General features: G+C 39.9%; 1 protein-coding gene across 1 annotated transcript; it reads right to left on the bottom strand.

Annotated features, from left to right (window-relative positions):
* Window positions 1-1,962: 1,962 nt before the first annotated feature.
* LOC134223537 (solute carrier family 26 member 10-like) lies at window positions 1,963-23,477 on the bottom strand. The gene is made up of 6 exons (XM_062702702.1): window positions 22,817-23,477; window positions 4,124-4,288; window positions 3,954-4,058; window positions 3,624-3,765; window positions 2,654-3,258; window positions 1,963-2,595 (listed from the first exon to the last, which is right to left on the bottom strand). Exons 1-6 carry the CDS (start codon window positions 23,471-23,473, stop codon window positions 2,149-2,151), a joined length of 2,121 nt encoding a protein of 706 aa, XP_062558686.1. The 5' UTR covers window positions 23,474-23,477; the 3' UTR covers window positions 1,963-2,148.
* Window positions 23,478-24,800: the final 1,323 nt, after the last annotated feature.

Raw genomic sequence — 24,800 nt, 5'->3', positions numbered from 1 at the left:
GTTCAGAAGGCTCAGAAAAAAGGCTGGATTAATTTGTTTAGTAAATATGGATTTGCGTATGGATTGGATAATCGTATCAAACGTAGGATTAAAATATTTGAATTAGGATGATTTTTAATATGGGAATTGAGTACGGATATTGGATACTGAATTGTACAATTAAATTTGGCTGTAATGTAAACAAAAGATGCGTGAAAAAAATATGTAAATAGTTGTTTTATGAAAATCGCAAGTCAATGTTTTTTTCCTCTTTTTTGATGAGAGAAGAAGGGGAATGTGAGGGTGAGATTTAATAGAAATTGGACAATCCACTCTGAGCGTGCATTGATGACAGACATGTAAATATCATCCGTATAACGGTTCGGTTGCCAACATTGACTAGTGAATAGCAGGCCATGACTTTGCCTCTTTCCTCGTCAGGCACGCCCGGAGTTGCACGCTCGAGGAGACAGCCCACAAGCGATCAAATCAACGGATAGCTCGTTCGGCGGAATTAGGCCACACACCCTTAATGAGGAATCTGACCACAGAAACTCGATGCTGGACAAAGGAATGGTTTTTTTTCTAAATTAGCGCCAGCAGGTACGAAAGTCTTGACATCAAAGAAAATAACTCAATCTACTCTCAGTCCTGAGAAGATAAAGCGAGGTTCAAAGTAAAAACTTATGTTTCCCTCTGATGTTGTTAGTACACTGTCCTCGTTAAGGCTCCACCGGAACCGGCTTAAGGTTGGTCACCTTAAGGCGATCAAACTCACTTGGAAGTACGTGTCAAAAATGCCAATCGCTTCTGAGAGAAAAATCTCGAATTTTATGCCGTCGAAAGGGACCCCAGCTGGATCGGTTCTAGGATGACCACATTATGAAGTCCGCACTAACTTGGAAGTTGAAAGTATGCGGCATAAGTTTCAGGCGCTTTTTAGAGAAAAATCATGTAAACCATAAGATTTTTCCCATTACCAAGTCCAGTATGTGGTCTTCGTGCGGTAATATGCACGACCAGTACTGGAAAAGGTCGTGATCGTCATAAGACAAAGAGCAAAGGGCCTTTTTCTATTTCAGACGACCAAATGAAAGAATCGTGGGTTCTTTAATCAATTTCGCATGAAAGGCAGTCATGAAAGGATGTTGTGCTTTGTTCTAAAATTAATATTTCTAATTTATTTTAATAGATATATGCGAATAATAGTGACTAGTCTATAAATTAGTCACACTCCTTCAATTCACCGAGTTGAATGTGGTTATAAACACAAAAATAAAGCAGATATTGCATACTTTCATGCCCTGTCACGGAACAAATATTTTTTGAGATTTTTGTGGCACGCCATTCATTCTTCGCGTTTCTATAGATATTGAAAGGGGCTCATTGAAAATGAGAAATTGCAGTACTGTGCATGACTATAAAGCAAGACCTGAAGGTGGCTGCGCTCGATTCCCGGTCCTAGGAAATTTTTCCGACTTCCCTGGGCATACAAGTATCACCGGGAACAAATGCAATTATGTGATTACGTAGACTCAGCATTAAATCTCGTTAAATCTTGAAAACATTTTCAAACGAAGCTTCAACACATGTTTGTCTAAACTGATATTCATCAATAGCAGGTCAGTCGTTGATATCTAGCTTCGATTATGGCGTTTAGCAATATATGTACTTTATGAGTTAATGATAAATCATTTCCACAGTTCTACAAGGTCTTACCAATAATTTTCCGTCTATTCCCAGAAGGCGCGAAATTTACGTAGCCGGTAGTCAAAGGTTGACTTAGTACATGATGAGTAACAACCCTTTTCGCAATCGAAAGAATAAATTGAAAGCTGTGGCTGGTTTACCTTTTTATATGGATGGTATGGTACTAAAATATACGTTTACGACGATCATCATTAATAAAAATGTCTTAACTGATAAAAAAAAACACCGTAGGCGATTTCGAAGTAATAAAATATGTCATTTTCTAATATTAACAAAGTAATCTTTTAATGTTAAAAATACTGAGTTCTGCTGCCGTTAGGCCTAGAGTTCTTATCGTTAAATGAAGATGATCGCAGCGACCCTACACAGCAAAAGGGTACGTGTCGAAGGATAACATTAAAACTGTTATCCGTTTCATTATACGAAAAACTACCCTTAATCATCTATTCGTTCACTTTTTCACGCGCTTTCGGATCCCATGATACTGACCTGCCCGGAATCATTTGCCGAGGCGTCCTGCGCCCATAGAACCGCGTCGTGTATCGTTGGGAATGCTTTGCAATGATCCTGATCGTCATGTCCGACCAGCTTACAATGGACCATTTTTTCGTACACGGGACAGGATAATCCCGCCACCAGCACCTTGACCGATAGTTTGTTAAACTCGGCGATCAAAGCCTTCAGCGCTGCGATCGCTGACGGATCAATGCTGCTCAGTGCAGTGAAATCCAGCACCAAATAGCGCAGGCTGAACTTCCTCTTGTAGCCTTTGGACTTTGAGTTCTTGATTTCCTGTGTGAGATTCAGACCCAGTGTTTCGCATAGTCTCGTCTTGAAGCTGGTTCGGGAGGCAAAATTCAAGCTGCCGCAAAAGTGGAAGATTTTGATTCCGGGAATGTCGATCGTCTGAAAATATAAATGTCCGCTGTGAATTAGACAGTATAGAATAAAAGTGATAACTTACTCCCTTATAACGATTGACATCCAAGTATAGGTCCGTGTTGGGTACATTTTCCAAAATGCACGTGTATGGTTTCAAACCGCGGAAGAAAATAGTACAAATGCTCAGTACTATTCCGACCAGCAACCCAATATCAATCGCAACTAAGGCGACTGTAAGAAACGTTGCCATCCACACGATCCCATCCACGTTGCTAAGGTTCCAAAACGGTCGGAACTGCTTGACCTGCATAAGTAGCCCCTTCAGCGAAACCACAATGATCCCCGCTAGGACGCAACGTGGCAGCGGTTCGAAAAACGGACCAATCCACAAAAGCACAATGGCCAATATTCCGCAGGATATTACCGCAGCGATTTGCGTTCTTCCACCGGCCGTGTACTGAATCATCGAGCGCGACAGTGACGCCGCGAACGGCAAACAGGAAAAGAACGACGCGAACACATTGCTGGTGCCCATTGCCAACAGCTCCTGGTTGAAGTCGATCTCGTAGTTTTGCTTCTGGGCGAAGATAAGGGCCATCGATACGGACACGGCGTATGCAACCATGGCGATTGGGAAACTATCCAGAAGAAGCGATGTCATCAAATCCGTGTTCGGAAGGGTGGGTTCTGGAATAGGGGAAAGCGAAAATAGTAGTAACAGATTTCATCTAGATTGGTTGTATGAATAATTTATCTTCTTTCCTAAAGTCAGGGGACTATTCTCACCTCATCCATTTGCGTATCTTTCAGTATAATTTGCAGGTTCTAGCAATCGCTAGTACGTGATCGTGATCTAGTCATTTTGTCTTTTCGTCTTGTCTTCCAGTTTTCTTGTCTTGTCTTAGCGAGCCGAAAACCTCGTTAATAACGACAATAAAAAAAAAAAAAAAATTGTCTTAGCGATTTTTACAACCGTTTTACCATTACATGGCGCTAACTATCGTAACTTGCGGTCGATTATTGTTTCCTGTGTAATTCCTTAACTAACTCACCAGGGAACCCGGTCGGTATGTTTCCGATAGGTTTGATGTTATACTGTGCCTGTAGTGACGCATATTTTGAAATCAGTGTTCCGCTGATAACCGCAATGAGCTCGATCGGGACCGGAATGCTGCTTCGCTTGGCGACAATTGGCTGGTTGAGCCGACGGAAATACGGAAGAAAAATATTTGAAGAAACAAACACTTGCGATTAGTTATCTGATATGCTCTTTCCATTCAAAAATATTGCAAACATTTACGTTCGTTCATGAGGACTTATCCTGATCATAGTCAACCAGATCAGCATCTTGCCAAGATTTACAACCCTAAAAAGCGTCTCACCTTCAGATATTCGTTGTTCACCACCACGACCACAATCGTTACGGCAGATATCACGATGGTCGCCCAGTTAGCCTTGGTAATGTCCGTAAATATGGCGATGTAGGTCTGGAGATGTTTGCGTAAACAAGGATTAGATGACGAGACAATTGACGACGGCGTAGACGACTTACGTTTATGACTTCGAAATTACCACTCTGGGCCGGCAGGGAAATACCGAGGAGGTCTTTGATCTGTGAAGTGAGTACGTGGATGGCAGCTCCGGTAGTGAAACCGGACACCAATGCATCCGATAGCAGGAAAGAAATCACTCCCAATCGACCGACGTACATTATCAGCTGTGTGGAGAAGACAGACAGATGTTAAATTAATAAAGTATCGTTTATGGTGCCACGACCAGTTCCAGCTATCGATAATTAGTTTATATTCTACGATTCGATTAGATTTTGCAGACAAGATAAACACGAAAAGAATATCATCCAAGTATACGATGACCATTGATTGCATAATGGTCCAAAAAGCAATAGAAGCACATGTAACCGCTTTGTACTGGATATTAAAACCACGATGTATTGTGTTCATAGAATCATATAGTCATGATGAAGCAACGCGGTACGTGGGACTGAAGAAATATTTTTCATTAATATTGTCTTTAAATAATCGCATAACAATTGCAATCTAGAACTAGGATACAGAACATTGCAAAAACACTAAATTTATTAGCAGAAATATTTGTTGCCAAAATCATGTTGTTTGACAAACAATCAAAACGCCGGAATAAAAAATTAATGATTATGAGCTCAGGAAACACTTTTAATTTATATTTTGCTCATTACCCGGAACTTCTGCTTTTCATTTAACAAATACCGCTTTTCGGATCTGCCAAAATTATTGCCAAATCATTGCATCGCACTACGTGCTGTAGTAATGAAATGAATTTATATCGCGTTAGCAGACATCAGCCACTCATTATTAAAGGCTGTATACTGCCTGCGATCATATTCGCAGCAGTTTTACGATATTCAATTTACGAGGCAACTATCATTATTATTTGAAACAATAGGATGTCAGTAAAAAATTAGAAAATATACATAAAAGGCCAAAATACTATACTGGGTCATTTTTAACGCGGTTTTTTATGCGGTTCGGTTTTACGCAGATAATAAAAAAATCGTTATTTCACTATTTTTTTAAACAATTGGGAGCTTGAGAAAACCGCGAGTGATCAATTTTTGATGAAGATGATATATGTTCAACAAAAATCAATATTAGCAACAAATAAAATCACAGTTTTGGCACTAAGGGCCGATTTCTTCACCACCGTTTAAATCTTAAGCGGTGCTTACCCATACGCTTAAACCTGGTTTAAGGACTAAGAGGAGGTGAAGAAATCGGCCCTAAGACTAACTAAAATGAAAGATCGTAAAAGGGGGAACTCTCCGTCGACTTCCCTTCTTTCTTTCAAACAAAAATAATTTGTAGAGTGTTGTCATGATGACAATGTACCGCTTTAAGAACCGCATAAATATACATTCTTCTTATTGGCGTTACATCCCTCTTGGGGACAGTGCAGCCTCGCAGCTTAGTGTTCATTAAGCACTTCCACAGTTATTAACTGCGAAGTTTCTAAGCCAAATTACCATTTTTGCAATCGTATATCATGAGGCTAAGGGGCCCTTCTTAGCCGTGCGGTAAGACGCGCGGCTACAAAGCAAAACCATGCTGAGGGTGGCTGGGTTCGATTCCCGGTGCCGGTCTAGGCAATTTTCGGATTGGAAATTGTCTCGACTTCCCTGGGCATAAAAGTATCATCGTGTTAGCCTCATGATATACGAATGCGCAAATGGTAACTTGGCTTAGAAACCTCGCAGTGAATAACTGTGGAAGTGCTTAATGAACTCTAAGCTGCGAGGCGGCTCTGTCCCAGTGTGGGGATGTAACGCCAATAAGAAGAAGAAGAAGGCTTGGCTTAGAAACCTCGCAGTGAATAACTGTGGAAGTGCTTAATGAACTCTAAGCTGCGAGGCGGCTCTGTCCCAGTGTGGGGATGTAACGCCAATAAGAAGAAGAAGAAGATATCATGAGGCTAACACGATGATACTTTTATGCCAAGGAAAGCCGAGACAATTTTCAAACCAAAAAAATTTTTTAGAGCGGCGCTGGGAATCGAACCCAGCCACCCTCAGCATGGTCTTGCTTTGTAGCCACACTTCTTTCTCACCGGCTAATGTGGAATATACATAAAATCATTAAAAGATTCTTATCTTGCTAAATTCAATATTAATAATAATATATTCATTCCATATTCCATATTTGGAACTTTTTTTTAACTATCGTTTATTTGGTAGGCTCATTTGCCGTAAAGCGTTACGGAGCCGGAATCTTTTTTTTTTAAATACAGTTTTTCATGATTCTTATACTCTAATGTTAGTTTTGGGGAACCGAAAGGCTCGCGGTTTTGGTCGAGGTTAGGGAATACAATTAAACACTAGGAAAGGAAGGGAATTTAGGATTCTTAATTAATTATGATGCTGATGGTCAAACAGTTGAAATCCTTGGCAATGATTCACATCTGTAATGAGACAAACATTTTTTGGGAGATAGCAACGAGAGGAAGACATACGAATGGGGTTTAACGGTAGTCAACAAGAGGAAGACATTCTTAAGGGATAACAACAGCAAAAGGGATGGATGGACGACGATTACAGTCTAACGTCAGCAACTTTCAAAAATTGGTGGACAAGGGACATGTATTCGAGATCAAGACCCGCCAACACTTCCCTAATAGGTTTCGGCTGCTTTCTTCGGACCCGAAGATGTTCAGTGAGCGTAGATCTGGGGCCACGATGCTCCTCGCACGCTCACACGACACGGTCAATGTCCTGATAATCTGCGCCGCAAACACAGAGATTGCCTTCTGAGAGCCCCACTCGAAAAAGATGTGCATTTAAAGAGTAGTGATTGGACATTAGACGACACATGGTTCGAATGAAGTCTCGTCCCACATTCAATTTTTTGAACCATGGTCGCTTCGACACCTGTTGGCGAATTGAATACAGCCATCTACCCATCTCTCCATTTGTCCATTTTTGTTGCCAGCTGATCAAGGTTTCCTGACGAACTAATGCGAAAAAATCATCGAAGGTGATTTGCCGATCGTAAATATCACCTTGCATAGCACCCACCTTAGCCAGAGAGTCCGCTTTCTCATTTCCCGGGATCGAGCAATGAGAAGGGATTCAAGCCATGGTGATTGTGTAGGACCGTTGTGATAAAGCAATCAAAGCTTTTCGTATCCCTGAGTGCTTAACCGGTTTCATTGATCGAACAGCCTCCAAGGAACTTAGACTGTCGGTGAAGATGAAAAAGTGGTCAGGAGGTAGGGATGGGATTTGCTCGAGAGAATAGTGTATAGCTGCTAACTCAGCAGTGTACACGGAGCAAGGCTTTTTGAGCTTAAAGTAGGCGCTATGAAAAACGTTAAAAACACAGAAACCAGTGGAATCATCCATTTTTGACCCGTCTGTGAAAAAGCTTCTCTCCTCGCTGGCGTGCCCGTATTTGCTTGCAAATAATGGAGGTATGACCTCCGCACGAAGAAAGTCTGGTATTCCATGAACCTCATGGACAGATCAAAAGTAACAGAGAAACTGTAAGAGTCTAAGAAGTTAACACGATTGGTGTGAACCGAAGATGGGCTTACCTCCAGCGTCATATACCAGTGGTAAATACTCATGAATCGAGATTGAGGGTTTTGTTCGAGCAGCTTCTCGAAGTTGTCAATGACCAATGGATTGAGAATCTCACAGCGGACGAGGAACCGGAGCGATAATTCCGCGAAACGATCTGTCAGAGGCAGTACTCCCGCAAGTACTCCCAAACTCTATGAGTTGTATGAAACTCTCTATTGTATGAGTCGAATTCATACAACCTAACGCGATACGGAGACAACGGTCCTGGATCCGTTGAAGCTTCAGCATGTGTGTTTTAGCCGCGGACTGGAAGCAGAAACTACCGTATTCGAGGACCGACAAAATTGTTGTTCGATACAACGTTATAAGATCTTCGGGATGCGCTCCCCACCATGTTCCGGTTATTGTTCGCATGAAGTTGATCCGTTTATGGCATTTTTGTGTCAGATAAACAATGTGCTTCCCGAAGGTGCATTTCGAGTCGAACCAGACCCCGAGATATTTAGAAGACATGTGATTGTCTTACCCATCAATTGGAGTGGGAACTTTGCCGGCTTATGTTTTTTTGAAAAGACAACCATCTCAGTTTTCTCCGGAGAGGATTCGATACCCAGCTTTGTAGCCCAAGTAGACAAATTGTCCAGAGTATCTTGCAATGGTCCTTGCAGATCAACTGCGGTTGGCCCCGAAACGGATACAACGCAGTCGTCCGCAAGCTGTCTTATCGAGCAATTTTGTATGAGACATTCATCAATGTCTCTCAAGTAAAAATTGTAAAGAAGGGGGCTCAAACATGAGCCCTGGGGAAGACCCATGAAGCTAATTCGTGAAGTTGCCGAGTCACCATGAGAAAAACTCATACGCTTCTCTGACAACAAATTGTACAAATAGTTGTTCAAAATTGGTGAAAGTCCACACGAGTGTAGTTTGTCGGATAAGACATCGACGCAAACTGAATCAAAAGCCCCCTTAATGTCCAAAAACACTGAACCCATTTGCTCTTTTTTAGCGAAAGTAAGCTGAATTTCTGAAGAAAGCAACGCAAGACAGTCGTTCGTTCCTTTGCCCCTGCGGAAACCAAATTGTGTATCTGACAAAAAACTACTCGATTCAACCCATTTGTCTAGCCGGAAGAGAATCATCTTCTCCAATAGCTTCCGAAGACAGGACAGCATCGCGATGGGGCGATAGGAATTACAATCCGACGCGGGTTTTCCGGGCTTCTGGATGGCTATCACCCTCACTTGCCTCCAATCATCCGGAACAATGTTGCACTCCAATAACTGACTGAACAAGCTCAATAAGCGCCTCTTTGCGACGTCTGGGAGGTTTTTAAGTAAATTGAACTTGATTCTCTCCATCCCAGGAGCGGAATTGTTACATGAAAGTAGAACAAGCGAGAATTCGATCATCGATAAGGGGAAAACCATATCATCTCTGTCAGTAAAAGTATTACGTGTCTCTTGCTTCACCGAATCCGGACCAACTTTTTTTTTGCGAATTCAAGGATCCACCGCGATGAGCTTTCACGATCTTCGTTTACGGACGACGCGTTGTGCATTCTTCTCCCGACGGTCCACAGAGTTTTCATTGAGGTCTCGCGCAATAAACCTTCAACAAAAGTGCGCCAATATCCGTTTCTTCACTTTGACCAGCTTCTTGAACTGGATTTCGAGCGCGGTGTATCGTTTGTGAAGAACGATCGTCCCGTGTTTCCGAAATTCTTTGAACGCGGCGGATTTCTCGCGATAAAGTTGCGTACACTCGATGTCCCACCACGGACTGTAGGGTTTCCTACGAACCGAAGTTCCTGGCACCGGCCGGCGTTGTGCCTGAAGAGCGCTTTCAAGAATCAACTACGATAGAAACTTGTACTCTTCCCGCGGGGGAAGTGCTTCTATCGACTGTATGCCATCGCTGATGGCGTCCGCATATTTGCCCCAATCGATGTGCTTCGTGAGGTCATATGCGAGATCGATGGAAGCAGATTGCTTATGTCCATTGGAAATCTAAACTTCGATCGGCAAATGATCACTACCATGGGGATCTTGGACCACCTTCCAAGTACAGTCCAACGATAATGAGCTCGAGCAAATGGAAAGATCTAGACGGCTATCTCTTGCTGGAGGAGCCACTCGTGTAACTTCTCCTGTATTCAAAATTGACATATTAAAGTCGTCGCAGAGGTCGTATATCATTGATGAACGGTTGTCGTCGTACAGTTCCCCCCAGCCTGTTCCGTGGGAGTTAAAATCTCCCAAGAGCTACCGTGGCTCGGGCATAACCGAGCAGATGTGCGAAAGATCTCTACGAGATATCGCGGTCTTTTACTCGAATAGTCACCTGACATGCGACAGCTTCGGTGCCTGACATCGGTGCAAGATCGACTCTATAGAACGAGTGTTTTTTTTTTGATCCCTAACAACACCCCTCCATATCTATTTGCCCGATCGTGGCGGATTATGTTGAAATCAGGAAAATGAAGGTTCACATCTGGTGTTAGCCAATTTCACATAAAGCAAAAGCATCGCATTTTAATTTGTTAACTAAAAATTTGAAAATATCTAATTTTGGAAGAATGCTTCGACAGTTCCACTGTAGAATCGAAATCATATGAGCCTTAACGATGAAGTTAGTCATCGAAGGATACGAATGACTCGAGGAGGGGCATTTTTGAAGCCAGCTGCTTCAGGAGAGGAGTCAGAATGGGAAGAAAAGCTTTGATCATGTTCTTCACGGGGTCGGAAGCATCAAAGAAGTTGAGGATGAGCTCCACGACACCAGAAAGCGTGAACATAGGAGTGTCCGGAGGTTGTTCCGTTCGTTCTCTATGCTCTCTTTCTGGCTGAAAATTCGAAAAACTTGGGATGTCTGGGTTTTTAGATGTTCCCGGAAGCGGAGGAAACTCTCGTTCATCCCGATGTGAAACCACAAAAGTCGAACGTTTCTGAGTATTTTCAGCCGCTTGCGAATTGACCATGGGGGATTGGGGAACACTCTGAGTCTGTTTTCTAGGCTTTTTCGAGGGACGCTGGCTCTGTTTTGCTCTTTTCCTCGTTGAGCCTTTGAAAACAAAGGGGACCCCATTTCCAACTTCCGAGTCAAAGCTTTCTTGATCGTCTAAAGGAAGAGATGAGTAGATGGTGTCAGAAACAACCGGTGAAGCGGCTTTCTTCAGCATCTCGGCGTAGCTACGTCGAGAACACTGCTGAAGAGACTGTTTTTGGTGAATTCGCCGCTGTATGTACGTCGGACAGGCTTCGAGGGCATGTGGAAGGGCTTCGTTGCAATAAACACATTTCGGCGCCGTCTTGCACGCGCCCTCCACATGCTTCTCTCCGCACGATCCACAGTGAGGTTTATTGCAACAATACTGGGCTGTATGGCCCAGCTGCTTGCAATTAACACAATTATATATTTGGAACTATAAACAAATATTTTGAAGGGCAAACGCTGTCTGTAACAATATAGCGAAGCCTTATGACGTACATCTTAAGTACATAAACATTAGCATCGGGAAAGCCAACACAATGAGAATGATGATAAGGCGCGCTTGATGCACTTTTCTTCACATCTAGTGAAGTAGTCCGCTTCTATGTCAGTAGAAAGACTGTATTTGACACAGTTTATGAATTCGTATGCATCACTATATGATAGGTGCAGTAAGGTGAAAGTAAAAAGGAATATTAAGAACATAGTTGGAAGAGTACCACGATGGCAGTCAATACGGCACCGGACTTTCCACGGGTCAAACGCACCTGAAAGTCAAGCTCTATCTGGAATAAGGGCGAATGTCGCAAGAGAAGATTCTCGCCAGCGACAAGCAGCGGATTTCTTTGTGAAATGAAAAGTTGCATTCTGTGGTGATAAACCGCAAAGAAATCCTCTGCTTGTCACTTTTATTTAAAAGAGGGGAAGTTGACGAAGAGAATCCTCCTTGCGATTCTTCTTATTGGCATTAAATACCCAACTGAGACATTGCTGCCTCACAGCTAGGGTTAATTAAGCACTTCCACAGTTATAAACTGCAAGGTCTTTGAGTTTCAGAGTTTTCACGTTACCATCGTTGCATTATCATGGGGCTAACACGATGATACTTTTATGTCAAGGAAGTCGAGAAAATTTCCTAGACAGGGCCGAAAATCGAACCCCGCCACCTACAGCATGGCATTGCTTTGTAGCCGCGCGTCTTACCGCACGGCTAAGGAAAGGGTATTGTTTGAATTTAGCTTCTAAACCCTTTGACCAATTTCAACCAAATTTGGTACAAATTTAATGTTCTCTATCCGTGGAGACGATTATAGAGAGCATTAGTGATTAATCATAGATTTCATCATGAGTCATAATTCATTAATAACTAGTCGAACCTGCCCGATCTCGACCGGGCGTTTTTTTTTCGACCAAATTGCCAAGCATGTATTCGATAGAAACGTCGCACTCTAGATCGATTGAAAACATGAAAACGTTGCATTTTTAAAATTTTCCAACTCTGCAGATATTTTTTTCCTTCTTCTTATTTATAATTAGGAAAGCTTTGATCACCGCGTGACTTTATCGAAATTAATTTATTGGCTTTTTTCGGTGATAATTATACTACTCAAAGCGAAAGGGAGTAGATGAAAGTAAGGAAGATACAGATTCGATTGACACCGCAAGCGAGCGGCAAGTGTGAAATGAATAGAAACTGAAGATTAGCAGAGGGCCATATGAGAGAACAAACATTGTTGAAATCGCTGTTATTCTGCCTAACGTCCACCCAGGAACGGCTTGGATAGTGACGTGGTGATCACTGTACCAAGACAGGCCAGTTTCTATTCATTTCACACTTGCCGCTCGCTTGCGGTGTCATTCGAATCTGTATCTTCCTTACTTTCATCTACTCCCTTTAGCTTTGAGTAGTATAATTATCACCGAAAAAAGCCAATAAATTAATTTCGATCTTCTTATTTATACAAACACAGCTGATCCGAAGACGAATCGATCAGTGAGGCAATCTTGCAGATCGGTCCATCCGTTCGTGAGTTACATTGCCTCAAAATAAATGCAAACTCATATATATTTTTTTTGTTTCATGGTGGTTACAATGGCAGCTGTCCCTTGCTATTAATCTACACTGCACCCCACCCATATTGGCTTCTATGAGCTTCTATTCTATTCATCATCACACAGACGTTCCTAAGCGATGTTGCTCATGTGGTCACTGTTGGGGACGTGTTGATAAAAGAATAGTTTTGTAGAATAAGATCCCACCTCCATCATTATTATCACTTATCACTTTCAATGTAATACGATCACTAATAACCACGCCACATTTATCTTCTTCATATATTATCTTCATCACTTCACTATTATCTTGATCATATCAGTACAATTATGTATAATTATTATTGTCACTATTATTATTTCTGTACATCCACTTGCTTTCTTACTTCACTTCAATTTTCGCTTTAGCTATCTTTTCTCGCCGTTATCCGAAAATTACTTGTGTATTTAATATAGTTATATTTATTTATCATTTGTTTTTATATATTTGTATTAAAGCTGGAGTTTTTTATGAATATCATATGAAATAACAATATGTTACGTGAGCTGTAACAAAGAAGAATGTTTATACTTGGGGTCACTGGTGACTGCCGAAAATGGCACCAGCAGAGAAATTCGGAGACGCATAGTGGCTGGAAATCGTACGTACTTTGGACTCCGCAAGACGCTTCGATCGAATAGAGTTCGCCGCCGTACCAAACTGACAATCTACAAAACGCTCATTAGACCGGTAGTCCTCTACGGACACGAGACCTGGACGATGCTCGTGGAGGACCAACGCGCACTTGGAGTTTTCGAAAGGAAAGTGCTGCGTACCATCTATGGTGGGGTGCAGATGGCGGACGGTACGTGGAGGAGGCGAATGAACCACGAGTTGCACCAGCTGTTGGGAGAACCATCCATCGTTCACACCGCGAAAATCGGACGACTGCGGTGGGCCGGGCACGTAGCCAGAATGTCGGTGAAAATGGTTCTCGACAACGATCCGACGGGCACAAGAAGGCGAGGTGCGCAGCGGGCAAAGTGGATCGATCAGGTGGAAGATGACTTGCGGACCCTGCGTAGACTGCGTGGTTGGCGACGTATAGCCATGGACCGAGCCGAATGGAGAAGACTCTTATATACCGCACAGGCCACTTCGGCCTTAGTCTGAATAAATAATAATAATTCCATAGGAAGTTTATTCTAATTGGCATGAGATTTTTTTTAAATTTCCATGGAAAGTTTTTCGGAATTTTCACGAGGAATTTTCCAGAATTTCCACAAGATGACTACTACCTGGAAAACCTGGAAAATGCTGAAATTATCAGAGAATTTCTGACACAATCGGGGAACTTTCAAACATGAAAAAAAATCAACAATTGAACAAATTGAACACGTATGGATCGTTGTTCCGATCTATGGACAAAAAACGTTTATCCAGCTTCAAAGGAATTCCTGAATAATTCCCGAAGCAATATCTAAGTATTCATTCGTGAAATCAATTAGGTTTTACTTGTAAAATCTTCTGAGAATTCGCTCGGAAATTCTTCATTAATGTATTAAAAAAATATATAATAATTAAGGATTTCAAGGCAGTTCCTGGAAGAACTTTCGGAGAAATTTCTGGATCAATTTTCAAAGGAATTTTCGGATGGTTTTACGAAGGAATTACGTGTCCTAGGAATTATAAGCGTAATTTTCTAAATTATTCCTGGGGGAATTTTTATGATAAGTCCCCGAATGAATTCCTGGTAATTCTAAAGGTAATTCAGGAGGAATTTTCGAAATGATTTTTTAAAGAATTCCCGCGGTAGAGCATGAAGAGATTTTCAAAAAAAATAATCTAAAGGAAATTGTGAAGGATTTTTGCTAAAGGAATTTTTGGATGAAATGTTGTATGGATTTTCCAAGGAATTCCCAGAAGAATTTTCAATTTTCTAAAGGTATTCTTGAACTAATTCTCAAAGAAAAAAATCAAAGAATTCCTCAGAAGGATTCCAAAACGAATTTATGAATAGATTCCCGAAGGAATTTCGAAATCAATTTCCGAATGTTCAAAGGAATTTGTAGACGAGAAGCTCTCTAGAAATGACGGAAAAATTTACGGAGAAGTTACTGGAGGAATTCCTCAAAACAAATACCGCAAAACAATCTCGTCTAGGAATTCTAGAAATCATTTCCAACGAAATTTCTGAAGGAATTTATTAAAATTTTCAAAGAAATTCGTAAAGGAATTTCCGAAGGAACCTCTTAAGGAATTTTCCTAAGAATATCCAGAACAATTCCTTAAGTTGTTTTCTAAAGTTTTCGTAAATAAATTTTCGAATGAAAGCCTAAAAAACCCAAAGATTTAAAAAAAAACCAGAAGCATTTTCCGAATGTATTCCCAGTAGAGCATAAGTACTAAAACGCTAATAGCGCTGTAACCATTAGAATTATGTTGCCATTTAAAATTATTTGGCTTCAACAAGCTTAACTTGGCATATGCTGTCTATCATGTTGTAGTGTATGATTAGTTGCATCAACAACATCGGTTTGACACTTATACTATCGGTTTTTTGGCTGCTATGTTTGAGTAAAATACTGCCCCACTCGCATAACAATCCCATTTGACTTTTTGTCACTTTTGAGTTAACCCAATGAATAGGGTTCATTTCTTATGTACTTCCATAAATCATAATAAAAACTTCGATTTTGTATGCCCATGCATGAGCATGAGCATGAGCATGAGCATGATTGACCGCCCACGGTTGCTACTCCATTATTGCCAGGTCAGCTGTAATTACACAGAGAACCAACAGATGATGTTTGGGACTAACATCATCCTCAATGTGTAAGAACTGGTGACCCAAATATTAAGCAATACCAGCGCCGGCCGTGTCCGATTGCAGGTCAATTAAGGAGTGGGTAGGAGAATGTTGACGTGATACTCGCTTTGATGGAAGCCGACGAGTCATCTGCACTTCCACGAGAAATCACTGGGATGTTGGATACATGGGGTAGGTATTGTAGCAAGGTTCGTTTTGGTAAACGGTTTGCCGTGTGTAGCGTGTATTTTGATGAAGTTTAAACAAAAACACAATCGAACGCGCACTAATTAATCGACTCATCAACCGCACAGAGCAGAACAAAATATTTCGATGATCGCGCGATCGCTCTGCGTACTTATACAAACACAATAGAACACGCACTTAATTTTTATAAGTTGATTAATTTAATTACCCGCACAACGTAGAGCCAAATATCTCAATGATCACGCGATCGTTCTGCTTATTAGAGGAAACACGATCGGACGCGCACTAATATTTAATTTGCTGATTAATCCATTCACCCACACAAAGCAAAACAATTATCTTGAAGATTGCGTGATCGTTCTGTATTTGTTAATTAATTTACCAATTCGCACAACGCAGAACAATCATTTTGGTGATCGTTCTGAGCGCTATGTGCACATAAGCCATTTAACGAAAAATTCTATGGTGAACGATCTGCTAAACTTCACATGTGTAAGTGAAACTTTATATGACTCCTTACTGGTTCATCCATCGTGAGGATAAACAATCAATCGCTCTAGGTGAGCGATTGTTCATTTGAATTTTAGGTGAAGCGCCCACGTCATTATTTCATCATCAAAACTGGCTTGAAATTGCAGGAAGGGAAAGATACGATCCTATTTATAAAGTAGGGAAAGTAACAACTTATTGAAAAGTTCGATTTTAACACAAGTAAAGCAGTTTAAAAATAAGAGGATTAAATCAATTCAATTTAATCTGTGTGGCCAATAGAAAGTTGAAAGTGGTGGTCTTGATAAATAAATAGATGTCTCTGGATTCAAATACTCGGAAAACTACGTACCTTGTTGTAAAATCTGATGCTGAATTAATCTCAGATACAAACCACACAAAGAACCTATCGATTTCATTTCATCTATCTTCATTAAGCTGCTTGGTGCCTGTGCCGCTTCGTATCTCGCAACCCATTGAGTACCGCGTCTCATATGAAAATCTCCTCCCAGGCCGGGTCGTTGTTCACATTATGAATCTTTATAAATGTCCAACTGCCTGGAACGTAGACCACCATATCTGTTTTTCGGCGTTTAATTTCCAACATACAAGGTACAGTTTGCATACTGTGCACTTAGGTTCACGTCACGTAAAATAAGGGTACTTAGCGGTGATATTAGTAAAAAGCTGAAAAGCCAGAGACTTTGGTAACATTTTTGAACGGCTTAACTTTTAGTAGAAGTAAGAAAAAATTGAATTTCAGCCGTTGACCGTTTTTTATGTCCACCCACAGACGCAGCACTGTTCGATCCCCTCAGTGATTATCCAATAATGATTATAAATTATGTAGGGGAAATGACGGCTTCGGCAGGTCCCGCTCTATCACTGTCAGGGGTTTTTTTATGACTGATTATGCTGAAACTTGGCATAAACACTCTTTGCATATCAAAGAATATTGTGGCCAAACTTCATAAAATTTGGTCGACAAACCGAGGGGAGCCGACGTCCTCATCATGTGGAACTGTAGTCCAAAAATTTATTCAACTTCACATGATCTTACAAATTTTACTGCCACACACAAAAGTTTTCCGCAAATTGTATTTTTTTAAGGTAAGAAAAATAGAAAATGACGCAGCGAGGAAAAAAATGCTGCCTATTTCAATCATGGCACACTCTCTCAAATTTCAATTCCGAATCCCACTTCGATTTTGTATGCCCATGAGTGAAAAAAAAATACCAAGTCATAGTTCCATATTAATAAAGACATTAAAATTTCCGAGGAATGTGCTAACAAATTTTCGGAACCATTCTTGAAGAAGTTTACTAAAGTTCCTCTAAAGAAATTACTAATTAAAATCGATCGAATTTTCGAAGAAATTTTAAAGAATATCTGCAAAAATCTCCAAAGTATTTTACGAAGGATACCCTAAAAGATTTTTTTTATGGAATTCTGCAGGAAGTTCCGAAGGAATTTCTGAGGGAAATTTTTTGAAGCAATTCTTAGCATGTCTCTTTGAAGGAATTTCCAATTTCATTTCCTGGAGAGGAATTTTCGAAGGATTAGCTGAAGGAGTTTTCGAAGGAATAGCTGAAGGAATTTTTGATTGAATTATTGAAGCAATTTCTGGATGAACTGATTCACGAGTCAGGGCCATAAAGAAAAAACCTTGCAGAAGGTGGCTGGGTTCGATTCCCGATCAGGTCTAGGAAATTTGCGGGTTCGATTTTTTTGACCTTCCTGAGCATATAAATGTATCATTGTTTTGGCCTCACGATGGTAACCCGGATTAGATAAACCGCACATTTAATAACAGTGGAAGTGCTTAATTAACACTAAACTGCGAGGCGGCAATGTGCTAGTGGGATATGCAACCTCTGCCAATAAGAAGAAAAAGATGACGAGAAAAAATGATGTGAGGCCAGCAATAATTTCTTTTGAAAAACGTAATATTGACTTGTTTGAATTGATTATTTTGCTGCAAAAATCTGTATATGGCACGTTTGTTTTTACCTCAAAATTGATAGAGTACCTAAAAAACTGGAAAAATAAGGGAATTTTGTTTTTACAGTTGTGTAGACACTTTGTTCCACTAAAATTCAGATTTATAAGTGACATTTTTTGAATTTCCACGAAAAATGTTCAGTATTTCAACAACAAAAATCCCGGAAGGATTTTGGATTTATACGGGAGGTTCTTCGTATTGTCCATAAGAAATTCTTCAAAAGTTTCATTGGAAAACATTTAAAACAGAAAGGGTCGTCGACCAAATGACATTTTCGACCAAATAACTTTGGGCTAGATGGATTTCGGTCGAATGATGTGCTTGGTCAAACTACATATTCGGTCTAACAACTTTCGGCCTTGTGGCTTTCGGCCAAAGTACTTTCTGCCAAACGACAAAAATTCTATTTCAGCGAGAAATTCTTCGGAATTTCCACACACAATTTTTATAAGTTTTTACGGAGAGGTTTTCGGAATCTCAACGGTAATTCTCAAGGAAATCATTGGTATTTTTACGAAAAGTTTTCTGGGGTTCCAACGTGATGATCAGGGGATCATTCGGGAAATTCTACGGAAATTCGACTGATTTCCACGGAAAATTCTGCGGACTTCTTCAAATTTGAATCGGCGTGGAAAAATATAGGTCAGCGGATTTTGAACGGCGGCGCGCCGATGCAAAAATACCGGCGGCGGCGGCGTGCCAAAAACTATCGGCGGCGGCGGCGTGGCGCGGCGGCGCACACCTCTAATCAGAAGTTTTTTTTATCAAATTTTAGAAGGTATTCAAATGACAAGTAATAACTTTTGAAGCAGTTATCCACGGATCGTGTCATCCATTAAGAAACTGTTGAACTGGGCCAAGAAGAGACATTATATTTACAATTTTGATATATATTCTCTCCCATTTACAATTCTTAATCATATAGAGGGATCTGTACGATGTCATTCTTGTCTTTATGGTCAGAAGGTATGATATGCGTTCGTTGAATTAATTTGTTTGTGTAAATTATTGATACTTCATGGTTTTTGTTCTGTGTCAATACTATCAAACTCAATGTAAATTATGTCTTGTAAAAGGCATTTCGTGGATTTAGTCTATTTATATTCTATATATGTTTCCGTTTTCGACCCGATTTTGCCACCCAAAAAAATTGGAAAATTTTAGTCATTCTTTTTATTTTTGTAAATAATACCGCAAACAACAATGATTTTTCATGAAATAAATTTCACCTCCTGTGGTTTATTTCTGAGTACCTGTCAAGAATTTTGTAAGTCTTTTCGACAAGAAATTATCGGTTTAGTTCAAGTATTTTGCCTTCCCAAGGCATAAACTGATTCATATTTGTGAAACAAATTAAAAAATTGAAATAATTTTTTTTTTTCGATTTTGTCGCATTTCCTATTTGACGAATTTCGCGCCAACCCTTCTATGGGGCTGGCAGCACCATCTCAGAATCGAATGAAACTTGGTGGGCATAAAGATATGGTATTTCTAAGCCACTCTGCATACTTAGTTTTTCAAAAATTGTCAAGAGTGACATTTGATAAGGGCCTAATTTTTTTTCATTGATTTTAAAAAAATCGATGTAACTCTAAAATGACAAGACCTTCAAAAAAGTGTTGTATGGCGGACTGTCGTGAAATTCCCTGAAGTTTTTTGGAAAAATATTCAAAAAATAAAAACGATTTCTGCACTGAAAAAAATTTGTTTTAAAAATTAAAATTGATATTACCAAAAAAAACTCATCTCAGAAATCGGTGAATTTTTTTCTGTAGATAGGTATTTCAATTATCAAACTTTTCTGGGAATAATGTTCCTGTGACATACTTAAGGAAAAACAATTTCTAACAAAAACTTTTTCCATATCCATATTGAGTGAAAATTTATCAGCGTGTTTTAAGCCTACAGCGCCAAATATAGGTTCAGCAGCCTATCATAAACCAACGACACATTTTGAACGTATAAAATTTGTTTAGGAAGCAATTTAGCATAATCTAACATATTTGTGGACCAACATTTGAAAAAGGTTTATATTTTATTTGACTTTTTGTATCGAAGTAACTTAAAAATAATTGGGTTTACAAAAAAATACAAATAATTGCTTTGAAAACGGGCAAATGTTGCCGAAACGAAATTGAAGTGATATTTAATTGTAATACAGGTCGGACTCTATTATCCGAAGTATCGATTTTATTTTCACTCCGGATAATCGAATCCTCCGGATAATCGAATCACCACAAAAAAACAAATTTGCAATTAAATAACAAAAAACTTGTGTTTTAGTTTAGTCGTAGTGGTGTAGTCAAAATTTATTTTAGAAAAACATTGATTAATCCACCTAGCGGTATCGGTGACTTTCTGGTGTAATATTTAAAAATAGTATTTTTGCCAAAATTTTTGAGTCTATAGTGCGATTCAGTCTTGATGCATTGCAACTTGATGGTTGAGAATAGATGCCAATAAAATAGCTAGGCTATTTTGTACAAAAATAGTATGTTTGCCTTTATTTCTTTTGAGTCCATTGTCCGATAAATGAAATTATCAATACAAAACAATATGCTTCAATAGGAAACAGGATTTCCCAATAAACCAGTTGGAAGCAAATAAGGATAAGGAACAGTACTGCAAAATGGGTTAGATTTTGTGCACTCAAAACCACAGACATCACCTCAATTCGCCGATCATAGACGGTCGGTATGTAATACTATGGATCTCCGAGCCATCTAAAATAATGTTAAAAATATTAAGAATTTAAAATTATCTGAATGTTAAAAATTTAAAGATAATTTGGGAGATTTCCTCTGAAAGCTAGAAGGGGTTGCCGTGGTCACTACTAACAATTTGGTTTTGCTGAAGTTGTTAACTAAATCTAAACTCTGCTTACCTAAATGAACATCCACATAAGTGTGACAATCCATACACAATTTTAAAATGATTGATATAAAAAAATTGAAGGAGGGTTGGAGGAGAGGGTTGAAAATGGTCGATTTTTGCGTTACGAAATTAATGTGTAATTTCAATTCAAAACATGGCTTACATGCAGAATGGCACTTTTTTGCAACATCGCACGGAAAAGGCCCTTGCGAAGCTATTGGAGGCTCTCTCAAACGAATGGCAAAACGAGCCAGTCTTGCCAAAGATTATGGAAATACTATTAAGACTCCTCGGGAGTTGTACGAATGTGCAGTTACACAATCAGACAAAAATATCTCTATAAATTACATTTCTTTTACATATCGAATGAGCAATACTCAACAATGGCAGAAGAGTTTGGTGAACTATTCAAAAAAGCAAAAAAAAAACTATAACTGGCGCACAAAAGTTTCATTATTTTATACCAATCGCTCATAATAAAATCCTGGCTAAAAATATTCCAACTCAGATGAAGACCCAAATGTCTTCAAATTGTTCGAGTAAACAAATTAATGAGCATTTTTTTTTTGCTAAACCAATTTTAATCTTTACATTCATTGATTTATTTTCTCGGTGAACGAAACGCTCTTTTATGTTTCAGATTTTACAGTTCAGACAAATTTACAATAGTCCATCAAACAACACAATTTTGTAAATCTGGTCATTTGTGTGTAACATTGATATAAGAAATCTAGGAAAATATACGCCCTTTTCAAATGTTGGTCCACATTAATGTTAGAAATTGCTTCCTAAACAAATTTTTATACGTCCAAAATGTGTCGTTGGTTTATGATAGGCTGCTGAACCTATATTTAGCGCTATAGGCATAAAACACGCTGATACATTTTCACTCAATATAGACATGAAAAAAGTTTTTGTTAGAAAAACTTTTTTTCCTTGAATATGTCACAGGAACATTATTCCCAGAAAAGTTAGATAATTGAAATACCTATCTGATAAACTTCAGGGAATTTCACGACAGTCCGCCATACAACACTTTTTTGTAGGTCTTGTCATTTTAGAGTTACATCGATTTTTTAAAAATCAATGAAAAAAAATTAGGCCCTCGTCAAATGTTACTCTTGACAATTTTTGAAAAACTAAGTATGCAGAGTGGCTTAGAAATACCATATCTTTATGCCCACCAAGTTTCATTTGATTCTGAGATGGTGCTGCCAACCGCTGGTCGAGTTAGCGCGAAATTCGTCATTTATCATCCCAATCACCAGGGGGTGAAAAAATTGGGATATTACTGTATGCGATTATAGGCAGAATACCTTCATAATTTAATTTCCATTCTGGGAAAACACACAACAATATTCAAATTGTCATTTCTCTTGACAAGCAAAAATGGGAAGCGAGTACAATCACGGCATATCTTACTTATCTTTTAATTTGTCATATCTATAGATCCGATTTATCTTGAACATCATACCTCTATCTTTCCTAATAAATTGAATTTATTTGCGCAGAAGTAGACAGAAGATCAAAAATAATTGGGATAGTGTCGAGTCATAAACCTTAAAGTGACTGCCAGAGTGTACGCAACGAGCGACGCGACTCACGCAAAGAAATGAACAATGATCGCATCGCGCCGTCGCCTTTACTCTGGCTTACCTCTAAATTTCCAAGATAAAACCAAAATTAGTGAAAACGTTATACATTGGTTGTCCTTATCTTGTATTTGCATCTGAGCTGCAGCTAGTTACAAGCTGTGAAATCGATCTCACCTGCATAATGCCCACAATGAAGCATATCGCCGACGCCACCTCTATGGGTCCCACCGTGGCCCCATCACTGTTCTCCTTGGCCACTACTAATAACGTGTCGTTCATCGCCTTCGATCCACTTTCCACCACATCATCCTGATTTGCATATTTAAGCACAACTTTCCCCACCATGATGCACACCACTGCAAACGTCCCCATCGAATTGTGCCTCGAAGTGCCCAACACAAAGTACACCAACACCGGAAAGAACGCCATATAGATCCCGACTATGGGTGGGACATTCGCCAACAGGGCGTACCCCATGCCCTGGGGAATTTGCATCACCGCCACCGTACAACCGCTAATCAAATCCGACACAATATCCTTCTTCCACGAGTACTCGGACATCCAGCCCACAATCGGGAACACACTTTTGGCCCACTGTTTCGCACTGCACCCTTTGACACTGTTTAGCACCTCCGCCACTATACTCCGCTTAGGCTCATTGTACTGCATATCGTGGTTCAAATCCTCCTGCTGGTATAGCGGCCTTGTCACGGCCAACGCCGCCGGAGCCGTTTTCGCGGATTTGATACCTTCGTCCACCAGATCCTGGAAGAACCCATGGTTGGTAACCCCGTCCACCGACCGATCCGGACTGCCCTCATTTCCATGCATCGTGCGGACGACACAACTCTGCTCGATTCGATTGGGAGATCCTTTCTTCGCACCAGTTCACACGCGACTGATTGCGCTGGCTTCCGTTGGTGATTATTTTGAGGGTGTGCTATTTGCCGTTTTGTACCACTGACTGCCAGCCGACCGCCAAACATCGAGGCAAGTAATTAGAGGCACTGTTTGGACGGATTATCACATTTATGGTGAGGCTGTAAGTGCAAGAAAAATGAGATACGAGTAACTATCTGTTCCATCCACAGCGTCGCGTCGGGAAAATACGCGCTGCAGTTCCGTTAGAAGGAAGCATGTGCAATGTTGCAATGTCGTCAGTTCGGAACAGGGGTTCGCAAGTTTCGGCACAGAGATGGTAATGTCAAGTCTAAATATTTTGCTATGTAGATGTGTCGCTGATTATCTGATTCAAGAATAATTAGCCGCTTGCCTTTTTAAATGAAATGAAATAATAATTGAAACATTTACTCATGTGTAACCTTTGTATTGATATAAATAATTTATATTTTTGAGAACATTTTTTATGATAATTCAGCATTTTTGTATAAGCTAAGATTGTACACAGATTTTGTATGGTTCATATTTAGGATTCTAAGAGAATCTGACACTAGTTGGATGCATGCTGAGTTTCTAAATATTACCTACAGGAACTTTAAATGACACATATTTTCCACATACTTATACATATAAATTTTTTTTGATGTGATGTAATATAACGTTCAAAACGACCAATTTCAAGAGAAGTTTAGTGGAACTCAGCCATTGATTGAGAGTCTCTACCAATCGCATGGTAGGAATACCACATACTACTACGCAGCAGTGCAACATCTCCAGTATGAAAATGTGGTCCTCGTGGATAGACGCAACAGCAACGAGTCATCCAGAAGCGAATAAAGAGACATCCAACAAAAGGTGAAAAATTTATTGCATGTTTTGTTACAAAAACAAGTGTCCAAATGTAACTCCGCTAAGCTAACTGACATTGAGCAACGGGAGATGCTCCGGCGGTCAGATATGCATTGTAGTTGCTTAGCGATGTGCCGTACCTTGTTGACAGTGAGATATCGCAGTAATGAAGATGCTCAAGTCCTGCAAACGTGGAGGATGGGGCGTGGGTTTTGTTGGATTTTTTGTGGAATTTCCCGGTGAGGTGACAACGACGACGGATGTTATGAGATGGAAACAGATAAAACCGGCTACCTATGATAAGATTTTTCAGCGGGTGTCAAAAACGTAAACCCAAGGTGCAATGTAAATGTGTTTGATCTACAGATTATCTATACAAGCCATCTTCTAATGTTACGATTTTTATTTT

The sequence above is a fragment of the Armigeres subalbatus genome, chromosome 3 (genome assembly GCF_024139115.2).
Source record: "Armigeres subalbatus isolate Guangzhou_Male chromosome 3, GZ_Asu_2, whole genome shotgun sequence".
Classification (NCBI taxonomy): Eukaryota; Metazoa; Arthropoda; class Insecta; order Diptera; family Culicidae; genus Armigeres; species Armigeres subalbatus.
Note: the sequence above shows the minus strand (reverse complement) of the source record. Positions and strands in the feature narration are given on the sequence as shown.